The sequence below is a fragment of the Suncus etruscus genome, chromosome 7, assembly GCF_024139225.1.
Source record: "Suncus etruscus isolate mSunEtr1 chromosome 7, mSunEtr1.pri.cur, whole genome shotgun sequence".
Classification (NCBI taxonomy): Eukaryota; Metazoa; Chordata; class Mammalia; order Eulipotyphla; family Soricidae; genus Suncus; species Suncus etruscus.
Genome location: NC_064854.1, coordinates 55,499,988 through 55,524,621, shown reverse-complemented (window position 1 = coordinate 55,524,621; position 24,634 = coordinate 55,499,988). Strand labels below are relative to the sequence as shown.

The window sequence follows — 24,634 nt, the reverse complement described above, 5'->3', positions numbered from 1 at the left end:
GGGACCATAAGGGATACCAGGAATCAAATCCTACCTGCTGTTATCACTCTGACCCAAGTTTTTTTTTTTTGGTTTGGGACTACACCAGATGATAAATGGTGCTGAGGACTCGAATCAGGATTGCCTAAGCCAGCAATCTTCTGGGCTGCCCTTTCTTTCTGGCCCCAAGAACAGTATTCTCTATCTACCTGTTTTTCTCTGCTGTAAGCACTGTCTGGCTGTGCTGATGGGGATGAATGTTATAGAGCAGGGGTCTTCAAACTACGGCCCTCGGGCCACATGCGGCCTGCCAGCAGTGAGCACTGTTTGGTTGCCAAGATACCTGCCAGCATATACACTCAGTGTATATCCAAATATCAGGAACCATGCACAACCATCTTTGGTAGCACTTATGCCTGCGAACAGACTTTTTCAAGAATGAAACATCTGAAATCTCCAACCAGATCAAGATTAACTGATGCCCACTTGCATCACTTGTTACGGCTGGCAGTGACAAATATGGAACCGGACATTGACCATCTCATTAGCCAAAAGCAGGCCCACAGTTCCCATTGAAATACTGGTGCGTGATCTGTTTATTTATAAATGGTTTTCATTTTATTTATATAAGATATGTGCAGTGTGAGTAGGAATTAGTAGCTCATATAGTCCGGCCCTCCAGCTCTCTAAGGGACCGTAATCCGGCCCCCACTTTAAAAAGTTTGAAGACCCCTGTTATAGAGCAATTTAGGAATGGAGGGGTGGGGCAGGGAGAGTCACAGACTGTGCGAGGAGAAGCTCTGAGGGGAAATGAGCCCCAAGCTCACCCCAGACGTCAGACTTGATGGAGAAAGTGTTGTAAGCCAGGCTCTCGGGCGCCGTCCACTTGATGGGGAACTTGGCACCTGCATGAGCCGTGTATGTGTCCCCTGTCATTAGCCTGCTCAGGCCGAAGTCAGCTACTTTGACCACGTGGTTCTCACCCACCAGGCAGTTCCGAGCCGCAAGGTCCCTGTGGGAAGAAGTCTGATGAGAATCCAGTCAGCGGGTCGGAGAGATGGCACAGTGGTAGGGTGTCTTGCCTTGCATACAAAAGGATGGTGGTTCGAATCTTCACTTCCCATATGGTTCCCTGAGCCTGCCGGGGGCGATTTCTGAGCATAGAGCCAGGAGTAGCCCCTGAGCGCTGTCAGGTGTGATCCAAAAATCAAAAACAAAACAAAACAAAAAAAAATAAAAAGAATCCAGTCAGCAAGAAGCTGAATTGAGTGAGAGGGTCCTGGGAAAGAGGAGGACAGGCCCATGGTCTGGAACAACCACTCACTCAGCAGAAAAGCCACTAGGCACTCAAGCATGGGCCTCTAGAGCACTGCTTGCCGAGGCAGAAACTGGCCCCAACCGGAAGCAGGTTTCACAGAACCTGCAGGGTCGGGACATCTGGGAGGAGGAAAAAATGACAAGCCTCATAAAGGCTCTCGATTCCTTAATAAGACAGAGGGAGCCACGCTTAGATGGATTACACTGGGGGCCAGGCAGAGAGCACCGAGGGGAGGGCACCTTCCTTGCATGCAGCTGACCTGGGTGCCATTCTGAGCTGGTCAGGAGTGATCCCTAAGCACAGAGCTCTGAGCACTGCTGGTTGTTGCCCCAAAACCAAAACACAAAACCAATAAACCAAACCAAATAAAAATAAAAATAAATAGTGAGGGGGCAGAGAGAGAGAGAGAGAAGGGAGGGAGGGAAGGAGAGAGGGAGAGAGAGAAAGAGAGAAAGAGAAAAAGGAAGAGAGAGAGAGAGAGAGAGAGAGAGAGAGAGAGAGAGAGAGAGAGAGAGAGAGAGAGAGAGAGAGAGAGAGAGTTAGTGAGGGAAAGACATGCTGTGTCTACACACGCTCATCAGAGTCCACAGCCATGGTGGGGCTGTCCCAAGGTGTTGGGGAATCTCGAGGAGGCTCTCTGGGTACCTTGTAGCTGCGTACCTATGGATGAAGTTCTTCTTCTCCAGATATTCCATGGCCGAGGAGATCTGTGTGGCCATGTAGAGCAGCACCACGGCCGTGACCTCGTCACGGCTGCACTCACGCAGGTAGTCAAGTAGGTTCCCATAGGGCATATACTCAGTCACGATGTAGAACGGCGGCTCCAGCGTGCACACACCTGGGGGACAATAGCTGCTCAGACCCATGGAGAAAGGGCCCAACTCCACCTAGGACGGGTTCACCCCCGAGATTCTCAGGCTTATCTGGGTAAGCAGGCCTTTTACTGGCTCCAGAGGGCTCATGAGGTAGAAATTTATGGAGCTCTAGGTGTGCTCGAGTCCTGACCTCATCTGCCTCTAGCAACAACTATGGTGCCAGAGTGGCCAGCAGTGCTACTGGTCCCTACTCAGAACTTCACGACCAGGGAGCTATAACAGACCTGGTGAGAGGGCCCCACTGTGCGCCAAGGCAGAAAAGGGAGCCAGTCCTCCCCTGCTACCACCTGGCATCACTCCCTACCGGCAGCCCCATGTTTGGGCACGGTTCTGTGTGGGATAGTTCTGGAGAATTCGAAGAACTGAGCCCGGTAGTTACCAGAGTGGAGCAGTCTCCGTAGTGCTGGCACCCTGGCCACACACAGACCTGGGACACACAGACCACAGCACTCGGGCCACAGGATGCAGGCCATAGGACACAGACCCAGATACTCGGGCCATGACACCCAGGCTGTGGTGGCCAGGACCCAGCTGAATCTACGCTGCCAAATCAACATATACGCATTTTTTTCACCAGAAAACACATACCAGAAAACACTTTTCAAAGGCTGCCCTCCCTGCAGGGGTGATGCAGCTGGGGTCTAGCCACTCCCCAGTGCAGGTTTCCAAGGGTCCCCCACTCTGAGACTCATGGCTCAGGCACCACCTCACCTAAGAGCTGGACCAAGTTGGGGTGCTTGATCTCCTTCATTACCGCAGCCTCCTTGAGAAACTCCTCCACCTCCATGGTATCTTCCTGGAATAGGACAGGCAGGCAAGTGGGTCGGGTACTGTCTTAGCCAAGAATCAACGTATAGCCCAAGAATGCAGTACCAAAGGGGGAGCACATTTGGGGTGCTCACACGCTGCCAGGGCCAAGAGGGCGGACCCAAGACTGTGGTGCGGAGAGAGACCCAGGGCACCTCATCCTGCACAGACCTCGGCCCTCAGCAGAGGCTCACAGTGGCAGTTCCCATGCTTTTCTTCCTGTCTAGCCACAAACCCCAGTATTGCTACCCACATTGATTCCTACTAGCACAACAGTGATATTCCAGAGGACAGACGAGTAACATTCTACAGGTGGTGCTGGGGTGCTTGGAAGAGGGGCACAGGCCCCAGGAGTTGTTTTGTTTGTTTGTTTGTTTTTTGTTTTTTGGCCACCTGGCAGTGCTCAGGGGTCACTCCTGGTTCTGTGCTTAGAAATCACTCCTGGCAGGCTCAGGAGACTCTATGGGATATCAGGGATTGAATTTGGGTCGGCAGTGTGCAAGGCAAATGCCCTCCCTGCTGTGCTAATTATGGCTCCGGCCTTGCCTGAGGATTTCAGAGCCATCTAGGACAGAACTGGTGGAGCTGAGGAGAACCCGCATCACCACCAGTGTGCAGCTTTTGTCCACCAGGTGGCGCTTTCTGGAAGTGACCGGCTCTAGGGCTCCCCACTATGGCTTTTTCCGAGAATTAGTCTCCGGGTACCTCCCCAGGTTAATCACCCCCAAACTGAGCTGATGCGCTTGGTCCCTCACTCCCCGCACCCACCTTGAGGGTCTTGACGGCCACAGTGAGGCTGTACTTCTTCCACAAGCCCACGTACACCTCGCCGTACTGGCCACCGCCCAGCTTGTGCTTCATGGTGATGTCGGTGCGCTCCATCTCCCACTTGTCGTGGATTGGGGACACCCCATAGACTGTAGGCTTGTTGCACTTGGGTGCAGGGTAGTGCAGGGTGGTCACCAGGCCATCAGCCACCGTAGAGTGATGGTGGACCAGCTCGGCCAGGGCACTGAAGCGGCTCTCAGATGTCACGTAGACCTGGGAAAGGTGGGTTGCTGAGAGCAGGCACCCCGAAAGGCTGGTGGGGTTAAGCGAAGTGGTGAGGCAGTTGTGCTGCCCTTCTTCCTACACTTAATGAATCAGGAACAAGGTGATTCTCAAAATCAATCTCTGGGGGACTGAGATAGCACAGCAGGGAGGGGATTTGCCTTGCACACAGCTGACCCGGGTTCAATATCCAGCATCCCAGAGTCCCCTAAGCACTGCCAGGAGTGATTCTTGAATGGAGAAATTCTGAGGAGGGAGGAACAGGGAAGGGAGACAGAGAGTAGCATGCTCAAGAGAGAGTGAGGCTTCTCCAAAAGCAGAGAGTGCCCAGGACACACCCTAGCCTGGAATTATTAAAGTCCACATCTCAAGAGGAGAGACATGGTCCCAGGGTTTGACTCCTGGCACCCAAAAGGGTCCTCTAAGCCCCCCCCCCCCCCCGGGTGATCCCTGAGCACAGGACCAGGAGTAAGGCCTCAGCATCACAGGAACCAAAGAATAAAATGAAATAAAGAAGAATAGATGGAAATATGCCTCAATTCTCAGGCAGAACTTTCTGGCACACATTAACGTAATAGCCAAAGGCTTCACTTAGAACTTGTCTGTCTGTCTATTGGTAACTGATACCCAACTTTGGAGAGGATGCTGGGCCAGCAGTGCTCTAGGCTGATACCTGGCTCTGCACTCAGGGGCCACTCCTGGTGGTTTTCAGAGACCCAGTTGGGGCTCAATCCCAGATTGGCCATATGGAAGGCCAGCAGCACCAAAGCTCTAAGCTCAGTCCCAGGGCACCTAGGGCCATGTCCTTCACGCGACACCCACTCTGGCGAAATTTCCCGGGCTCACCTTGCCATCGGCAGCAGTGTTAATGCGGTAGTGGTAGACTCGGCCCTCGTATCGCAGGGAAATGGACAATTGGCCCGGGCTGCTCTCGCTCTCACGCACCAGAAAGCTGCCGTTGATGAGGCTGCTGAGCAGGTACTCAGCAGCGCTTCGGGACACTGGCCCATGGTACCACGAGTGCTTCTCCAGGCTGTTTACGGGCGTGATGTAGTTGCTGGGCACCCAGCCCTGGCCGTTCTTGGAGCGGACCTCACTCCACTCACCATTCTGGTTGTAGCCGAGCACTCGAAGCTTCTCGCCTGCCCGAGAGATCAGCATAGGGGGCAGGGAAAGAAGTCAAGTTGTGAGGGAAATGGGCCAGAGCGATAGCACAGCAGGGAGGGCATTAGCCTAGCAGGTAGTTGACCCAGATTTGATCCCTGGCACCACATATGGTCCCCTGAGCCTGCCAGCTATGACTCCTGAGTGCAGAGCTAGGAGTCAGCCCTGAGCACCACCAAAGACCCAGAGAATCAAGAGGATGCATTCATACATCTATAAGGCTTTTAAAAGATTTTCACATAAACAGAGGGGCGAAGGGGGGTTATGGAGAGACTCAGATAAAATAAACCCCAACTATATAGCTGTAGGAGTAAAAGCAAAATTTGAGTGTTGCTAGAAAAATAAACTCTGTTTTCCTAGCTTTTCTCTCAGAGCAAAAGAAGTCAGAGCTGAGAGGGTCAAGCTCTTACTAAGCAATTCACTGGAACTGACTTCTGAGAGCCAGAAGGGCAGTCACCAGGAGTTGAACACAGACAAGCATCGTGTTTTGGGGGTACCACCCCCTTTCTTCCGGCAATAAGAAACTTCTACTCTGGAAATTTTGAGTTCACTCCTAGCCCCTACCCCCATTTTCTTTTTTTTTTTTTTTTTTTGGTTTTTGGGTCACACCCGGCAGTGCTAAGGGGTTACTCGTGGCTGTCTGCTAAGAAATAGCTCCTGGCAGGCACAGGGGACCATGTGGGACACCAGGATTCAAACCAATCACCTTTGGTCCTGGATCGGCTGCTTGCAAGGCAAACGCCACTGTGCTATCTCTCCAGCCTTCCCACCCCCATTTTTGTTTATTTCTTTTGGTTTGTGCCCAGGCCTAAACTCACCTTTAGTGATACTGAGTGTGTTGTCACCACTGGCGACAAAGTCGTAAAGTGCCACAAACAGGTTAGGGTCGGTCTCCGCGGCACCCAGCAGGTTCTCCTTGGAGCTCCATCGGATGGCTTCAGTCAGGGCCTGTGGCTCCACATCACAACCAAAGGGGTGGTGCAGAGCCTCTGGGAAGAGACACAGGAGGGCTGCAGTCAGTGCTCAACAGTCACACTGATCCACCATAGAACAAGCTGGAGGAAGATGCCTTGTAGAGTGGGAGCCTGTGCCTAGAGCCGCCACCAGAGGTCCACCCAGAGGTCCCCAGAGCACCACCACCAGGAGTGACCCCAGGCCCCAGCCCAAAGCATAGGGCTGGAAGCAGGTCTGGAGTACCACAGGGGGTGGCCCAGAAGTGGAAAGAGAGAGGAAACAGGATAGAGATAAAACTACCAAACAAGGGAGCACAGAGGGGATGCCGACCCAGGCTCAATCTCCGGCATCCCATAAGGCCCCTCAAACACTGCTAGGGGTGATCCCTGAACACAGAGCCAAGCGTCGGCTCTGAGCACCACTGTGATCCCCCCAAAACAAAAGCAAAATGAGAAAAAATAATAATTTAAATACAAGTTATCAAAATTCGGAATAGAAATGTCACTTTTTATTCTATAAAACATACCAGATGTGTGGTTATGCTGACAGTGGTCTGAAGAAAGAACAACTATGTAAAAACTATATTTCATGTCCCTTCCAACTCCCAAAGTTCCTTTCCCCCATATGGAACACTGTGGAAATGACAATAGGTTTTTTTTTTTTTTTTTTTTTTTGTGGTTTTTGGGTCACACCCGGCAGTGCTCAGGGGTTACTCCTGGCTCCATGCTCAGAAATTGCTCCTGGCAGGCACGGGGGACCATATGGGACGCTGGGATTCGAACCGATGACCTCTTGCATGAAAGGCAAACGCCTTACCTCCATGCTATCTCTCCAGCCCCGACAATAGGTTTTTTAAAGAATACACGCATGTGGCATTAGTCCAGACCTTGCATTTAAATGTAGAATTACGGGGCCGGAGAGATAGCATGGAGGTAAAGCGTTTGCCTTTCATGCAGGAGGTCATCGGTTCGAATCCCGGCGTCCCATATGGTCCCCCGTGCCTGCCAGGAGCAATTTCTGAGCCTGGAGCCAGGAATAACCCCTGAGCACTGCCTGGTGTGACCCAAAAACCAATAAATAAATAAATAAATAAATAAATAAATAAATAAATAAATAAATAAATAAATAAATAAATGTAGAATTACAGGCCACATAAATTTTGTTGTTGTTGTTGTTGTTTTTTGTCACACCCGGTAGCGCTCAGGGGTTCCTCCTGGCTCTATGCTCAGAAATCACTCCTGGCAAGCTCGGGGGACCATATGGGACACCGGGATTTGAATCACCAGCCTTCTGCATGTGAGGCAAATGCCCTACCTCCATGCTATCTCTCCAGCCCCCATATAAAGTAATTAAAAAAAAGAAAAAGAATTGCAGGTCACAGCTGGAGTACAGTGGGAAAACAGTGCTGGCCTTGCATGTGGCAGATCCAGATTTCAATCCCAGCACCCCATAAGGCCCCAAGCCCTGGCAGGAGTGATCTCTGACCTAGGACCAAGAGATAGCCCTAAGCACAGCTAGGTAATGCCCAAAAAAACGAACAAAAAAAGTATATGTATATGTAACTGATTATAGGAATAGTGCCTCTACAGGAACAACTCTAATATGTGCAAAACAAGAGAAAAACACTTTGGTTTTAATACAAAATATTGGCATCATTGGGGGCTTATATTACATGCACAATTTATAATCACTCATAATTACTCATCATTTTCTGAAACAACCCTTTGTGTAAAATACTGGCACGTCCCCATGCTTGTCCAAGTGAGATGGGGTGTCCTCAGACCACACACCTAGGTGACCCCTGACCAGCTTCAGAATCTCCAGTATCAGCCTGGGTCAACTCTCCCCTACCTTCAAAGAAATAAATCAATGCATGTTTGACCTGGGCGGTTTCCATGAGCCAGGAGTGTTTAGGGACCACCTTGCCCCAGCCTGCACAGCCAGATACTTCTCTACAGCGCTTCCTCCCTGCCCATCAACCCCATTCCTCCTCCCTGCCCATCAACCCCATTCCTCCTCTAAATCTAGATTCCTACCACTCATAGAAGCCCCAGCACCTGGGGTTCCATGTCTCCTGACTCCCTTCTCTCAGGCTCTGGCATCTCTCACCTGGGCTACAGCCTCCAGTCTTGTCTTCCTCAAACCCAGCCTCTATGTGAAGTAGCAGAGTGATCTAGTTCAGATAGAAACAGGAGAGGGTCATACTACTGCAGACTCTCCCAAAGCTCAGTGGCAGGCTACACTCTCTGGCACAGCCTCCTGGGTCTTTGTGGGGCATGGGATCCCTGAGTTCTGCGCCTACCCACTCCTACTCCCCCTCCACTGCTCCAGGCTCACACCTGCCGCCTCCTCCTCCAAACACTGCACTCCTTTCCTCTCTCCAGTAATGAGGGTCCCAAGTCTCACTCTGGAATCTTGAAAAACTAGTTCTTATTTGGGGGGAGGGGGGGAGAGAAGGCCATACCTAGTGATGCTCAGGACTTACTCCGGCTTTGTACTTAGGAATCAGACCTGGTAGTGCTCAGGAGGTACATAGATGGGATGCTGAAAGTCAAACCTGTGCCTACCATGTACAAGGCAAATGCCCTCCCAGCTGTGCTATCACTCTGGACCCACAGAATTTTTTTTTAAATTTTATTCAGTTTGGGGGTTACTCCTGGCAGTGCTCAGGGGTTGCTACTGGCTCTGAATTCAGGAATTACTCTCGGTGGTGCTGGTGGGCCACTTAGGATGCTGTACAGAATCCCAGCTGGCCATATGCAAGGCAAATGCCCTCCTGCTGTGCTATTGCTCCAGCTCCTTTATCTGCTTTTCTCACAGATACATTCCAAACATCCAGACTAGCACCGTGTATAAATGAGTGAGTGAATGAATAAACGAATGAATAGTGTGTGCATCATTTGCCTCAAAGAGACTGCCATGGTCATCAGAGCTTCAAGGAGAGAAAGTTCTTAGAGCAAATGAAGTAGCAGAAGCAGAATCAGCGTGATGGACACAACTGGACCCAGAGCTGCGCCAGGCTCAGGTGGAACCGAGGTCCAGGCCAGCATGCTCATCTTTTTTGTTTGTTTTATTTTTGGGTCATACCCAGTGGTGCTCAGGGGATACATCTGGCTCTGTACTGAGAAATCGCTCCTGGCAGGCACAGGGGACCATATGGAACGCCAAGATTCAAACCACTGCCTGTCCTGGATCAGCTGCGTGCAAGGCGAATAACCTATTGCTGTGCTATCTCTTTGGCCCAATGCTCACCTTTCTTTGCCTCTCCTCTCCAACTCTTCTCTCTCTCTCTCTCTCTCTCTCTCTCTCTCTCTCTCTCTCTCTCTCTCTCTCTCTCTCTCTCTCTCTCTCTCCTCTCTCTCTCTCTCTCTCTCCTCTCTCTCTCTCTCTCTCTCTCTCTCTCTCTCTGTCATTCCCCTTTTCTGCCTCCCTTTTCTCTTTTCTGTTTTTTTTTGGGGGGGGGGGCTGACAGTGCTCAGTGCTTACACTTGGTTCTGTGCTCCTGACACTGCTAGTGGGGACCCTATCTGGTACTGGGTCATTTGAAAAAAGGAAGAAAGCGTGAGATCCTTTGCAGGGCTCACTTTTAGGGATGCTCACTTGACACCACCACCACTTGGGTGAACCACGCCTCACTGCCAGACAACCTCTCCATCCCCAGCCCCCATTTCAGCTCCACCAGTTTCCTTCCAGCTGACACACTTTCTCCTCCTGCAGAGGGCCCATTTCCCCCTTCCCCAGCACTGTCTGCCCAGGACTCTCACATCCCTACGCCCACCCACCCACCCACCCAAAACCTCAACAAAGGGAGCGTGTGCAAAGTCTAACAACACCTGAACCGCTTCCTGAGACCCCAAACCAACAACACCCAAGAAACAGTCCAGATGTCAGGAGAGAAGAAAAAAATCAGGAAAAGCTCCCAGGCCAGATACACCAAGCCAGGCGGAGATTTGGGCTGTCTCTGTAGTTGATCACTGTAGAGAAGGAGCATAATTGTTCAGTCTCAAGAGTAGGTGGACGGAAACGTGGGGGACTGTTCAGGAAAGGATCCTGCCGCCCTTTCCTGCTGTCAACAGTGAAAATCGGGCAAGGCAAAAAGACAGGGGAACCCCCAAGACCAGACAGTGCCTGGAGCTCCTGCCTCCTTGGACACTCTCTCATTCACACTCACGTTCCCAACCAGTACTCAACTCAAGGGCCTTGATCAGTTTTGGCTCTGTTGGGTTTGGGGGTCACTCCCAGCAGTGCTCAGAGACTCCTCCTAGGGTCAGATGCAAACACATGCTCACTCACTTTGGGGCTCAATGCCAACCCCCCTGTATCTGTTTGATCAGAGGGCGGGCAGAAAGCCACCATGGGACAGGAGTGAGTCACCTTTTCAGTTCAGACACTTCCAAAGATATCTGTTTATTTTAAAAATAAAACATCGAACTGCCAATCTTCTAGAAAGCTAATCTGTTCTAAGACAGCTTTGAGAAACAAAATAATTAAATCACACACAGTTCCCAAGACCACTGAAGTGGCTGCTCCCAAGCCAAGCATGGCTGAAGAGCACAAAGCAACCTGTATTGCTCATTCAGGGCACCAGGAAACAACAGGCGGGGAGAAAGTCTGGTGATGCCAAGGTCCCCAGCCCCCAGCCCCTTACCTGGAAGGAGGGGAAGTGCTGTCTCTGCCCCCAAGGCCTCCCGACATTCAGGGCCCAGAGCCTGCGCTTTGTCTGGGCTGTAGGCACCCGGAGGTAGCAGGACCTTTCCCAGCACCATCCTGGGCCTGAAGCTCCAGAAAAGCTCTAGACAGCCACGCTGTGTGGCTGCTGACCCCGCAACAGGAAGCTCACAATTCCTCTCCTGGATAGCAGGCCATGGGCATGTGACAGTTACTCATGCAGGCAGGGGCTGAGTGAGCCAATGGGACCAGAGCCTGCTGGCCCCACTCTCCAGGGGAGGCGGGGTCACCCCGGGAAAGCCGGCAAGGGTACTAGGGAAAGGACTGAGTCAGAGGCCAGTTAACTTCAGCAGTGTGTCACTCAGATCATCAGAAGCCACAGAGGCCCTTACGAAGAGGGACCCCCTCCCTTCACACTGGGGTTGGGGGAGGAGGACAGATGAGGCTACAGGCGTTTCCTTTGAGCAAACCTGTTTGCCAGCAATAGTACTGGCTTGCAAAAGAGGAAACACCCATGGACACTCCAGTCTCTCCTGGCATCACCATGAGAAACTGCAGTGCCCAGCAGAGCAAAGAGCTGTCGCTTGATTCAGCGGTGGGGGTACCAGGGGCTCCAGAGCCAGAAATGAGCACCTGGCACCAAGAGTCAGAGGATAGAGGGGAGGGCACTTGCCTGGCACACAGCCAACCCGGATTCCATTCCCCATATCCCATAGGGTCCCCTGAGCCCCTCCAGGAGTGGCCCAAAGCCCAAACCAGCCAACAAGAAAAACCCCAAATGCTCCAAAGCCAATGCCTCCTACTTCTGTTATCAGGAACAAAAAAGAAAGAAATTTTGTTGGCATTTGAAGATGTAAGAACAGATGGGAGAGGTTGGGACACAATGGGTGTGTGACCTGCGGGGCGTCACCTGCGAGACTTCAGGGTGAAGGACCTTAGCAAGCCCTTGGCTGAATTCAGCACACAGGGAATCGGATCAAATAAGAATCCATCTTGGGATGGTGAGTGCACAGCCTGCCAGGAGAGCTCGGAGGCTTAACAAGGCCTCGCAGTCATGGTGGAAGTGCAAGTTTTATTACATCAGGTTTTCTTTTCTTCTTTTGGGCCATATCTGGCTGTCCTCAGGGCTCACTCTTGGCTCTGCACTCAGGAATCTCTCCTGACAGTGCTCAGGGAACCATATGGGATGCTGGGGATTGAACCAGAGTCAGCCACAGGCAAGCAAAGAGCCTTACCTGCTGTATTACTGCTCAGGCCCCCATAATCCAGTTTTCAAAAGCACAAATTCTACCATTGCCAACAAATGTTTTGTCAGAAATCTTTTTCATGGATTTTTTTTGAAGAGGGTTTGGGGGTACAGTTAGCACCAGGGCCAGGGATCAAACTCAGAGCCTCAAACTCACAGAACTATATCCCTGGCCAGGAACTGTTTTTTTGTTCTCAATATTGTTCTCACCACTGAGACACACACACAGTCTTCTCTCTTAACAATTACAGAGGGTATTCAAATCCCAGATTCACAGATCACTGCTTGGCTTACCAGTGAGCTAGGCAAAATATCTGATGACAGAAAGCCACAAATAGAAAAAAAGATTGGGGAGTAAGAGGGCTGGAATGATAGTACAGCAGGGAGGGCATTTGCCTTACACACAGCCAACCCAGGTTCAATCCCCGACATCCCATATGGTCCCCTGAGCACTGCCAGGAGTGATTCCTAAGTGCAGAGCCAGGAGTAATCCTTGAACATCACCAGGTATGGGGACACACACACACACACACACACACACACACACACACACACCACACAAATAACAAAAACAGACTGAGTGATAGCATTAATGATAGCGGGTAGGGCATTTGCACACGGTCAATCCAGGTTTGATCCCCAAAATCCCATAACCACAAGCCTGCCAGGAATGACTTCTAAGTACAGCCCAGAGTATGCCTAAGAGTTGCTATATGTGGCCCAACACCCCACCCCCAAAATAAACAAAAAAAAGTTAGTGGTGAAATGTCACCACTTTGAAAGGGGTCATTTAGATTCTGTCCAGAGGCAGAGAAAGATGCAAAGCACAAAGCACAAGTGCCAATGCCCTCGGGGAAGGAGGCAGGAAGGGGCAGTCTTGGTACAAGGATCCAGTAAGCACTGAAGGGTGCAGAGCTCAAGTTTAAGTCCTTCAGAGGTGTCCAGGGGTCAAGTTTCCACTAAGGACCCATGGTGGTAAAGGATGGGAGGATGGGGTCAACAGTGCTGGCAGGAGAGGTGGAGGTATCACCCTGGCCAGGATAAGATAAAGCAGAGATGGGGGCGGGCAGGGATCAAACTGACCAGCAGAGCCAGAAAGGAAGAGGACAGAGTCAAGACTTTGACTGTAAGAGCATGACTCCGAAAAAAAAAAAAAAAAAAAAAAAGAGCACGACTCCGGCTCCACTAGACCAGGAGTGCAGCATCTGGCACAAAGTCTGGGGCTCACAAAGATGGGTTGACCCAGGCAAAATCTCAGAGGGAGGGAAGATTTGAGGTGAAGGACTTGAAGAAAGAAAGCCTGGTGAAGATTCCAACATCCTGCCGTCTCCCTGAAAATCAGGGAGGCTAGAGAGAAAGGGCAAACATTCCTAGTACTAAGACACTACATGGAGCCCCCCGAAAATTCTAAGTACACAGAAGTCTCTTTCTTCTCTAACCAGTGTGTGTGTGTGTGTGTGTGTGTGTGTGTGTGTGTGTGTGTGTGTGTGTGTGTGTGTGTGTGTGTGTGTGTGTGGTGTGTGGTGTGTGTGGGTGTGTGTTTCACTGCCAGCAGGCCTGCTCTGAAGAATCTCTGAGGAAGTTCCTCAGACAGAAAGGAAATGAGACCAGAAATAAAGGAGAAACGTCAGGAATAGAGAAACAAAAATAGTAAGGATCTGGGGGAAATAGAAATATTGTGCTCCTCTTGAATTCTTTCAAAAAGGTCTGATGCATGGAGACAAGAGAAGACTGATGCACATAGACAAAAGACAATAACAAGTGTGACATAAAGAGAAGAAAGGAAATTAGGGGCCAGAGAGATAGCCTGGAGGTAAGGCATTTGCCTTTCATGCAGAAGGTCATTGGTTCGAATCCCCATATGGTCCCCCGAGCCTGCCAAGAGCGATTTCTGAGCATAAAGCCAGGAGTAACCCCTGAGCGCTGCCGGGTGTAACCCAAAAACCAAAAACCAAAAAAAAAAAAAAAAAAAAAAAAAAAGAAGGAGGAAGAAAATTAGGATGGCACAGTTTCTGTACTTCACCTGAGATACTGAAATAGCAATCTAAGTGAGTTGTGAAGTTCATTTTCCAAACTGATCTAGGAAATTTAATGAGATATAACCTAACAACAGCAACAACACCTCCCCCCCCCACACATACCAGAGATTAATTAAAATGAAATACTAAGGGCAAAAAAAAAAAAAAAGTTAAATAGCCACAAGAAGACATAAAAAGAAAAATATGGCTCAATAGTACAGTGGATAGGGAACCTGCCTTGCACAGGTTGACATGGGTTTGATCCCCAACATCCCTGAGCCCTGGCTGGATTAACTCTGAGCACAAGGCCAGGAGTAAGCCCTGAGCACCACCAGCGAATTTTGAGCACAGAGCCAGAAGTAACCCCTGAGTGCCGCCAGGTGAGACCTAAATACAAGCAAGCAAATAAAAAGAGTTGAATTTCTTTCTTTCTTTTTTTTTATTTTTGGGTCACACCCGGCAGCTCTCAGGGGTTATTCCTGACTCTGTGCTCAGAAATCGTTCCTGGCAGGCATGGGGGACCATATGGGATACTGGGATTCGAACTACATATCTGTCCTGGATCGGCCGTGTGCAAGGCAAATGCCCTACCGCTGTGCTATCTCTCCAGCCCAGAATTTCATTTTATTTTATTTTATTTATTTATTTATTTTTTATTTATTTATTTTTTTTTGGTTTTTGGGCCACACCCGTTTGACGCTCAGGGGTTACTCCTGGCTATGAGCTCAGAAATCGCCCCTGGCTTGGGGAGACCATATGGGACGCCGGGGGATCGAACTGCGGTCCGTCCTACGCTAGCGCTTGTAAGGCAGACACCTTACCTCTAGCGCCACCTTCCCGGCCCCTTTATTTTATTTTTGGTGTTTGGGCCACACCCGGTGGCATTCAGGGGTTACTCCTGGCTTTGTAGTCAGAAATCTCACCTTGCAGGCTCGAAGGACCATATGGGATGCCGGGGATCAAACCCAGGTCTGCCCCAGGTTGGCCGCATGCAAGGCAAATGCCTTACTGCTGTGCTATCACTTAGGCCCCTATCTCTGGATATTATTACCACACTGTCTTTTCTTTTCTTGTCTTTTTTGTTTTTGGGCCACACCCGGCGATGCTCAGGGGTTACTCCTGGCTGTCTGCTCAGAAATAGCTCCTGGCAGGCACGGGGGACCATATGGGACACCGGATTCGAACCAACCACCTTTGGTCCTGGATCGGCTGCTTGCAAGGCAAACGCCGCTGTGCTATCTCTCCGGGCCCTGTCTTTTATTTTCTTATATCTCACAGATGAGTTCAAGATAATTCTGCTTATCCCTTTCCCTCTGACTCATTTCACTCAGTATAATAATCTCCAGGCCCATCCATATAGAGGCGAATTTCATTAAATTTTTCCTAACAGTTGCATAGTATTCCATTGTGTATGTACCACAGTTTCTCATTTCTTGTCAGTTCCTGGGTTGTTTCCAGATCTGGCTATTGTAAATTGTGCTGTAATAAATATAGGAGTGCAGAGGGCAGGATATCCTCTCTCAATACTATACATACATTATGATATGTGTATACTCTATCTCACACATACTACATAATGCAACAGGTAGGCTATGCATATAATACTCATGTATGCTGCACACATAGTACATGAAGCCCCCAGTTTCATGGAGCCCCAGCTCATAGGAGAGTCACTAAGTATGGGGCCCCCCGGCAGTGGGTAATGGCAGCACCAACACTGGTAATGTCACCTTGTCCGGGCTACTGATCCAAGTAGTCTGTAAAGGAGACTGTAAAGAATCTGAGGTGGTGAGCTGTGGCATCAGGAGTTGAACCCCTAAACATGCCTGCAACCATGTGCAAGGCACATTCCTGAATCTGAACCTCTGCGCTAGCTCTGCAGCCCAAGGCTTTTGTTGTTGTTTTGTTTTGTTTTGTTTTGTTTTTTGTTGTTTTTAATGTGGGAGAAAAGCCAAAATTATAGGACACAGGGAAGCCACTTGCCCGGCACACAGCCTACCAGAGCTCCTTCTCAGGCACCCTATATGGTCCCCTGAGCACAGAGCCAGAGTAATCCCTGAGCGCCACTGGATGTAACCTAAATCTCCCCCACCCCCAAAAAGGCAGAAGAAACAATGTGAGGACCAGAGAGATAGGGTAGGACCTTGTCTTACACACTGTAGGTTCAATCGCTAAGCACCCAAGCCTGCCAAGAAAGATCCCTGAGCACAGAACCATGTGTAAGCCCTGAGCACTGCCAGTTGTGGAGCAAAAATGAGTCAAAAAAGAAACAGAAAAGCTATGTCCCACTAACCCAAACTTAAATTTGGACTCAAATGTCCTAATCCTCACTAGAGATAGATATTGAGAGGAAATACTATCTAATGGTTATGGAATACATGTTTACAATAACTCATATTATAACTAAACTCATTTAATAACTGACTTTAGGGGGTTGAAGAGATAGCACAGTGGTAGGGTGTTTGCCTTGCATGCAGCCAAACCAGGACAGATGGTGGTTCAAATCCCAGCATCCCATGATTTCCCCATGCCTGCCAGGAGCAACTTCTGAGCGCAGAGCCAGGAGTAATCCCTGAGCGCTGCCAGGTGTGGCCCAAAAACCAAAAACTAAAAACCAAAAAAAAAAAAAGGACTACCTTTATAAAACAAAAGCTGGGGCCGGAGAGATAGCATGGAGGTAAAGCATTTACCTTGTATGTAAAAGGTTGGTGGTTCAAATCCCAGCGTCCTATATCGTCCCGAGTCTGCCAGGAGCGATTTCTGAGTGTAGAGCCAGGAGTAACCCTTGAGTGCGGGCCCCCCCCCCCCAAAAAAAAAGCTATGGGGCTGAGAGAGATAGCACAGCGGTCTACCTGGGTTTAATCCCTGGCACCCCATAGTCCTCTGAGGCCTGCCAGGAGTGACCCATAAGCACAGATGGTAGATCCAGAAGTCAGCCCTGAGCACCACCAGGTGTGGCTCAAAATAAAAACAAATCCAAACCACTATTTTTCTGCCTCTTAGATAAGCTTCCCTGGAGATGCCTGTAGGGGTTTGTAAGAGGTTCTTCTAGAAGGGTGTGAATTCTCCTTTTGATTCTTCAGTCTCAGCAGTTGAGTCTGGGAAAACTGATGCCAGCAACGATGCCCACAGGACTGCAGAGATGTCTACGGCTAGGTCAAGACCCTCCTGTGCCCAATTTTTCTATCCTGGGCAGACAAAAACAGGGAGCTTTAAGCCCACCCCACCCCGTCTCCTCATTCTGGGGCTTTGAGCAGCTGTGGAGACACTGGCCTCTGACCTGGGTGTGCAGAACCAGACTTTAAGGACTAAAAAGCCAGCCCAAAGGCCACACAGCACAGGCCCTGCTTCTCCAATGGTTCCTAATGAGCAAAGGCCCGGAGTCCACCGTGCAGGGTATGAGGGGAGAGAGGAGGAGAGGGAATACAAGGACCCCAAGGAAGGTGTGGGGGACACAGGAGTTATTTGGAGGTATCATAGGCTGTGTGAATGACAGGGGTCAGCATTCTTAGGAGTGGAAAAAGCTGTGTCCACTACATTGCTGTGATAACCGGGAGGAAAAAGTCAAATTTCAGACAAGCTACAGGGAAATCAAACTATCACCCAACACTGACTTTTCATGAGACCAATGCAAGAATGGGCCAGCACAACTGGAATCTCAAGTGCCCAAAGGAAAAGGCCCAGAAGCTGGGCGGAAAGACCAGCCATACACACTTGGGAAATGCACGGAATTCGGCCTTCCCAGGTCTCTGACTCTGAGCAGAGCCACGCCACAGGCCATGCTGTGTGGAACTATCTGAGGGATGTGAGGAATGTGTGGGGCCTCTCTCAGCCTCAGCGCAGGAGCACCTGGCTCAGCGACATCCGTGCAAGCCCATCGTGGACATTCCTGGGGGTAGAAGGGTCGGGGGCGATTCACATATCACCCCAGATCAATACACCTCTCCCTCTGGGACCCAAGGAGGCAGCTGCTTCCCCGAGACCGCACAAGCATGCAACAACTGTGTGTCTGTACACACATCATACACATGGCCATGCCCCTTTGTGCCTGTGACAGGCAAGAAGCTGCCTATGGAGAAGAAAAAGGCAACTAGCCCACAGGGAACACCACAGGACCTGGGAATAATCCAAATCCTGAGGCTGTGGGAGAAGACAGTGGAGAGGGTGCTGGCTGACCTGGAACACAGCTGACCATGTTCGGTCCCCAGCGTCCCACATGGTCCTCTGAGTCCCACTAAGAGTGATCCTTCCATCCAAAAAAAAAGTGTGATCCTTGCGCACAAAGCCAGGAGGAAGCCCCAAGCATCACTGGGTGTGGCCCCCAAACCAACCACAATGAAACACCAAGATGCCGGCAGAACATGACCTGTGAAGGGCTTGCTCCCTAGCATCACCACTGTCCCAAGAGGCTGGGAAAAATCTGGGTCCCCACGTGTTACCCCCAGCTTAACAGAACAGTCACTGTGGGTCCTGCAGACCTGAGAAGCATTCAGGTAATTAGGCTAGCATATCCATCTCTGCCTGGACACACAAGGACTTTCGGGAGGGGGAATGGGGGGGGGGGGACTTCTGAGCTGTACCTTGCTGTAAGAGGATGCCCAGCTATCAACCCCAAACAGGTGTTCCCTCAACTTCCTCCTTCCTTAAACCCCTTCACACTTGATAGGCACTTTTGTCTCACTCTCAACCTTACCCCTCCTGGTGGATGGGTGTTGGTATGAGAAAGAAAAGTCAGTTTTGGCTTGGTGCTAGGAGATACCAGGAGAAGCCACTGCCTCCATGGCTCCCCCCTGACTGGCTTGGCTTCTTATTTCTTCACCACTGCCCTGCTTCTTCAGACCCGTCCGTCTGAGGGGTTAGAAACACAGCATGTGGGGTGATTTCACACCGTGGATTTTTATTTTACAACTTGCCATGCTCCTGGGTCACTAACAGCGGTGGCTCAGAAAACAATGTGGTGTCAGGAACCGAACCTAAGGCTCTTTCCTACACACAAAGCTATTTTCATCGAGTTATTTCCCTGACCCAAGAAATTCTGTTTCACAAGCCACTGGGGTTTACAGATGCCTCATTACAGGGCATTACTGAAGCAACAGCTGAAATAATGCAGCTTCAATCAAATTGTTTTCACTACCAAGACCTGTGTTTATATGGATTGGACTGTATGCTAGCAGGTTGAGATACTGAGCCATGAAATTTTTGAAACACAAGCAGGGGGAAAAAATCTTCAATTTACTCACCTAAGTCTTGTTACTAAAATAATGTGAAAACAGCATCTGGTGAATACCAGGGAAGTAAAGTAGAAATACACATGCAGAGGGGAAAACTGGGATAATTCACACTATTCAGCTGTTAAAATCAGGCTTGGCAGTACCGTTTGGAAGACAGATCATGCCTGTGGGTAAATCACTGGGGGAGCTCAGATTCTTGGGTTTTCTTACATGGTGTTAATAGCTTCGTATCATTCTCAATTATTTTTTTTTGGGGGGGGGGCTCACCCGGCAGTGCTCAGGGGTTACTCCTGGCTCCATGCTCAGAAATTGCTCCTGGCAAGCAAGGGGGACCATATGGGACGCCGGGATTCGAACCAATGACCTTCTGCATGAAAGGCAAACGCCTTACCTCCATGCTATCTCTCCGGCCCCTCTCAATTATTTAAACTTGTGATGAGAAGACTTTTGGCATCACAGCGAGGCCAGAGAATGCCACCTTTGAAAGAAGGGAAGATACTGGAGAAAGCAAGTTGATCTCACTCACTTCAATGGGCAATGAGTCCCTTCAATGGTGCTGACCCCAGACATCATCAGCAGACATCACTTGGAACAGAAAAACTCAAGCCTAAATTTATTTTATTTTGTTAGTTTTGGGGCCACACCCAGTAATGCTCAGGAGTTACCTCCTGGCTCTACACTCAGGAATCACTCCTGGTAAGGCTCAGAACCAGTGATCAAACCCAGGTCAGTTGTGTGTAGTGCCATACCCACAGTCCTATTCTTCAGCCCCTCAGAGTGAACTTTCACCCAGGAAGGCCACACATCTGAGACCTCCAGCTGTTCTCTGAGAGCTGAGTGAACGGAGGCTGGAGAGAGCCAGCAGAGAGGGCATCTGTCTTGCACATGGCCCAACCCGATTCGAAGCCCCTAGGCCCACAGAAGTTCCTTGTGGCCTACCAAGTGTGATCCCTGAGTACAGAACCAGGAGTAAGCCCTGAGCACCACCAGATGTAGTTCCCTCCCAATAAACAAAATAAAATCATGTAAATATATATAAGCATTGAGACAGAGGCTATCACAAAGAGATAAATGAACTTTCTTTTTTTTGTTTGTTTTTTGTTTTGGGGCCATATCCGGTGACGCTCAGGGGTTATTCCTGGCTATGCGCTCAGAAATAGTTCCTGGTTCAAGGGACCATATGGGAGGCCAGGGGATCAACCGTAGTCCATCCAAGGACAGCCAGGAACAAGGCAAACGCCCGACTGCCTCACCACTGCTCCAGCCCCGATAAATGAGCTATTTGAAGAATCTGGAATTAGAGAGGGCTATACCTGAAATAAAATGTCCTTAAGGAATAAATCTTCAGGTCTTTATTTTCAGTTTCCCAACAGGGCACTGGGAGATTTCCCTGCTGTCTGGCATGCCACAGAGTATGCCAAAGGGCACATGGACACCTGGCCTAGACATAAAGGCCAACAAAAGTGACCTATGAAGCAAACTAATAAGCAACTACAGGACAGGCAAATGCTTGCCAGGTTTAACCATCAAAGCAGGTTGTTACAAAAAAAAGGGGGGGAGCAGAGAGATAGCATGGAGGTAGGGCATTTGTCTTGCATGTAGAAGGACAGTGGTTCAATTCGCAGCGTCCTATATGCTCCCCTGAGCCTGCCAGGAGCAATTTCTGAGTGCAGAGCCAGGAGTAACCCTGAGCACTGCTGGTGTGTCCCACCCCCTCAAAAAAAAAAAAAAAAAAAGGGTCCGGGCGGTGGCGCTAAAGGTAAGGTGCCTGCCTTGCCTGCGCTAGCCTTGGACGGACCGAGGTTCGATCCCCCGGCATCCCATATGGTCCCCCAAGCCAGGAGCAACTTCTGAGCACATAGCCAGGAGTAACCCCTGTGCATTACCGGGTGTGGCCCAAAAACCAAAAAAAAAAAAAAGCAGGTTGTAGGAAACTGGACCAAAGTGATGGCACCTTTTAAAAAAATGCTCTGTATGGGCCCGGAGAGATAGCACAGCGGTGTTTGCCTTGCAAGCAGCCGATCCAGGACCAAAGGTGTTTGGTTCGAATCCCGGTGTCCCATATGGTCCCCCGTGCCTGCCAGGAGCTATTTCTGAGCAGACAGCCAGGAGTAACCCCTGAGCACCGCCGGGTGTGGCCCAAAAACCAAAAAAAAAAAAAAAAAAAAAAAAGCTCTGTAAAAGGCATTTCTTCATGTTTTGAGTATGAGTCCCCAAGGGAGGTGAAGGAAAGAGAGCTGTTAATATTCGAGTGTCATTCAAGAAAACAAAACAGGGCCTACAGTTCTCAGGATTACCACACTTCTCTACCCTAAAATAAAAAAATAAAAAAAAAAAAGGATTGGGGCAGAGCCATAGCACAGCGGTAGGGTGTTTGACTTGCACGAAGCTGACCCAGGACAGTAGGTGGTTAAAATCCTGGCACCTTGTATGGTCCTCTAAGCCAGCCAGTAGTGAATTCTGACCACAGAGCCAGGAGAAACCCCTGAGCACCACTGGGCGTGGCCCAAAAACTAAAAACAAAACAAAACAAAAACCACAACATGCTCCACAGGCCCAGAGCAAATTGTACATAGCTGAGGCAGTTGCTTTGCAGGTAGTTGATCCAGGTTCTCTGAATCCTGCCAGAAGTGATCCCTGAGCACAAAGACATGAGTCAGCCCTGACCTCTGTCAAAAACAAGTCTCAAATGACAATAACCAAACTTAAATAACCAAAAGGTCCCTGTCCAAGGAGCAGGCTGGGGCTGGGAGGGAACCTGGGGACACTGATGGAGGGAAGGTCGAATGTGTGGTGGGACTGGGGTTAGAACCCCAGTAAGAACAACTTTGTAAGTCACAGTGTCTTAATAAATGGTAACACAAAAATAAAGAGTTTGGGCATTTGGTAGAAGCAAAACTCTGATTTTGTGATGAGCTAAATTTACAGAGTGAGCTGATTTTCATAGATTCATTTTAAAGGGCTTTTCATTGACCTAGTCTGGTAGAACAGGTTTCTGTTATAGGTAAAAACTAGGATTAAGGGGCCGGGCGGTGGCGCGAAGAGGTAAGGTGCCTGCCTTGCCTGCGCTAGCCTTGGACGGACCGCGGTTCGATCCCCCGGTGTCCCATATGGTCCCCCAAGCCAGGAGTGACTTCTGAGCGCATAGCCAGGAGTAACCCCTGAGCGTTACCGGGTGTGGCCCAAAAACCAAAAAAAAAAAAAAAAAAACTAGGATTAAAGGAGGTGCTGGAGCACTGGCGCAAGCGGTAGGGCGTTTGCCTTTTGCACGCTAACCTAGGACGGACTTCAGTTCAGTCCCCTGGCATCCCAGATGGTCCCCCAAGCCAGGAGTAACTGCTGAGCATTACCAGGTGTGGCCCCCCCCAAACAAAAACACAACAAAAAACTAAAGTTAAAGGGGCCAGAGAGATAGCACAGAGGAAGGGTGTTTGCCTTGCAAGTGGCCTGCCCAGGACAGTGGTTCAAATTCCGGCATCCCATATGGTCCACAGAGCCTGCCAGGAGTGATTTCTGAGCGCAGAGCCAGAAGTAACCCAAGTGCTGCCAGGTGTAACCCAAAAACTCAAAAAACAGAAAAACCTAGGGTTAAAAACACTAAGATTTAATTTAAAGTACAAGAGCAAACTCCACGTGAGGGCCTAATGCCGGCTACCAGCCCCACTGCTGCAATAAACATCTTGGTTATTCCAAAGATGCCTGAGATCTGACCCAGCCCTGCTGGCTTCTTCCAGAGCTGCGGAAGAAGAACCAAGTTCCAAGAACAGCCCTGGAGATTCTCTTGCCCTGGGACTGACACAGCGAGTTCCAAGGGTGGCTGGCTGCCCTCCCTGTCCCCTTCCAGCACCCACAGAAACGAGACCAAGGCATACTGGTGTTTAAGGGCAATTAAAGGCATTTAAGTCAATAGCACTTAATTCCTAGAATTTGCCAAGGGTGCCAAGAATAAGCTGAAATTGTTGCTCTCTCACAACATTTTCAGGGACTAATTGGAAAGAAGAGATGGAGCTGAAAGCAAGGCCTAAAGAGAGGGAGCGCACAACAATGGCACAGCAGCTGACCCAGGTTGACCCCAGTTCCATCTCTTGCACCATTAGAAGTGATTCCAGAGCTCAGAAGCAGAAGTTAGCTTTGAGCACAGATGAGTATAGCTCTAAACCCAACAGAATAATGCCCAAGACCCAGGATCAACACAGGAACCGAAAGGGCCTGCTCTGCAAGCGTGAGGTCACAGTTCAAATCCCTGGGGCTCCATTGATGGTGAGCTATATGCAGTCCCTAGCACCACTAGACACATCCTGCTGGAAGAAGGCAAAGGTGGTTGGGGGGCACACTAGAAAATTAACAAAGATGTCAGTCACTGCCTCAGAGCAGGCCCAGTGGGCATAAACGTTTGCTCTATTACTCCCAGTAGGCAGAGCAGAAGCCACCATCCATGCCGTGGAATGAAGGAATCCGAGATGGTGCCAAGGCTCTGGTTCCCAGCACTGTGTGTGGCTCTACTAGGTGAGTCCTCAGGGCCCCCAGGCACTGCCTGGGGTGGGAGGGTCCTGATGGTCCATGACTCTGCAGTGCCTGGCACTACCACACCACATGCTCCTGGCACTGACCCCCTTGCCCAGTTGATACGGTATCCACAGGTGTAGCCCTGAAGGCGCCAGTGTGCCACACAGAAGTTCCTCATTTCCGATCCCCCAAACCAGCTGAGGACAGGTAAGAGCATGAAGAGTTGACCCATTCGGAGACTTTTCTATGGCTATGTTTAGTTTGGGGGCCACACCCAGTGATTAAGGGTTTATCTCTTGACTCTACACTCAAGGGTCACTCCTGACAGGGTTTAGAGGACCCAACAGGGCACCAGAGATCAAATGTAGATCGTCCTTCTGCAAGGCAAGAAAGAGTCTTAACTATTGCACGATCACTTTGGCCCACTGATTTTTGGGAACTGTCTAAATAAATCTAAGTTTGGGTCACAAATAATTGCTGTTTATGGACTGGAGAGATAGCACGGAGGTAAAGCATTTGCCTTGCATTAGAAGGACAATGAGGGCATAGCGGCATTTGCCTTGCAAACAGCGGATCCAGGACCAAAGGTGGTTGGTTTGAATCCCGGTGTCCCATATGGTCCACTGTGCCTGCCAGGAGCTATTTCTGAGCAGACAGCCAGGAGTAACCCCTGAGCACCGCCGGGTGTGGCCCAAAAAAAAAAAAAAAAAAAAAAAAAAAGGACAATGGTTCAAATTCTGGCATCCTGTATGGTCCCCTGAGCCTGTTAGGAGCATTTTCTAAGCATAGAGCCAGGAGTAACCCCTGAGCCCCTGAGC

At 49.9% G+C, this 24,634-nt stretch overlaps 1 protein-coding gene across 1 annotated transcript in view; it reads right to left on the bottom strand.

Moving 5' to 3' along the window:
• ABL2 (ABL proto-oncogene 2, non-receptor tyrosine kinase) overlaps positions 1-24,634 on the bottom strand; it is a 57,807-nt gene that overhangs the window by 6,121 nt on the left and 27,052 nt on the right. The window contains exons 2-7 of the mRNA XM_049776424.1: positions 6,012-6,182; positions 4,876-5,171; positions 3,748-4,020; positions 2,884-2,968; positions 1,958-2,135; positions 807-991 (exon numbers count right to left, since the gene is read on the bottom strand). Coding sequence (XP_049632381.1) covers positions 807-991; positions 1,958-2,135; positions 2,884-2,968; positions 3,748-4,020; positions 4,876-5,171; positions 6,012-6,182 — 1,188 coding nt within the window. The remainder of the gene's footprint in view (positions 1-806; positions 992-1,957; positions 2,136-2,883; positions 2,969-3,747; positions 4,021-4,875; positions 5,172-6,011; positions 6,183-24,634) is intronic.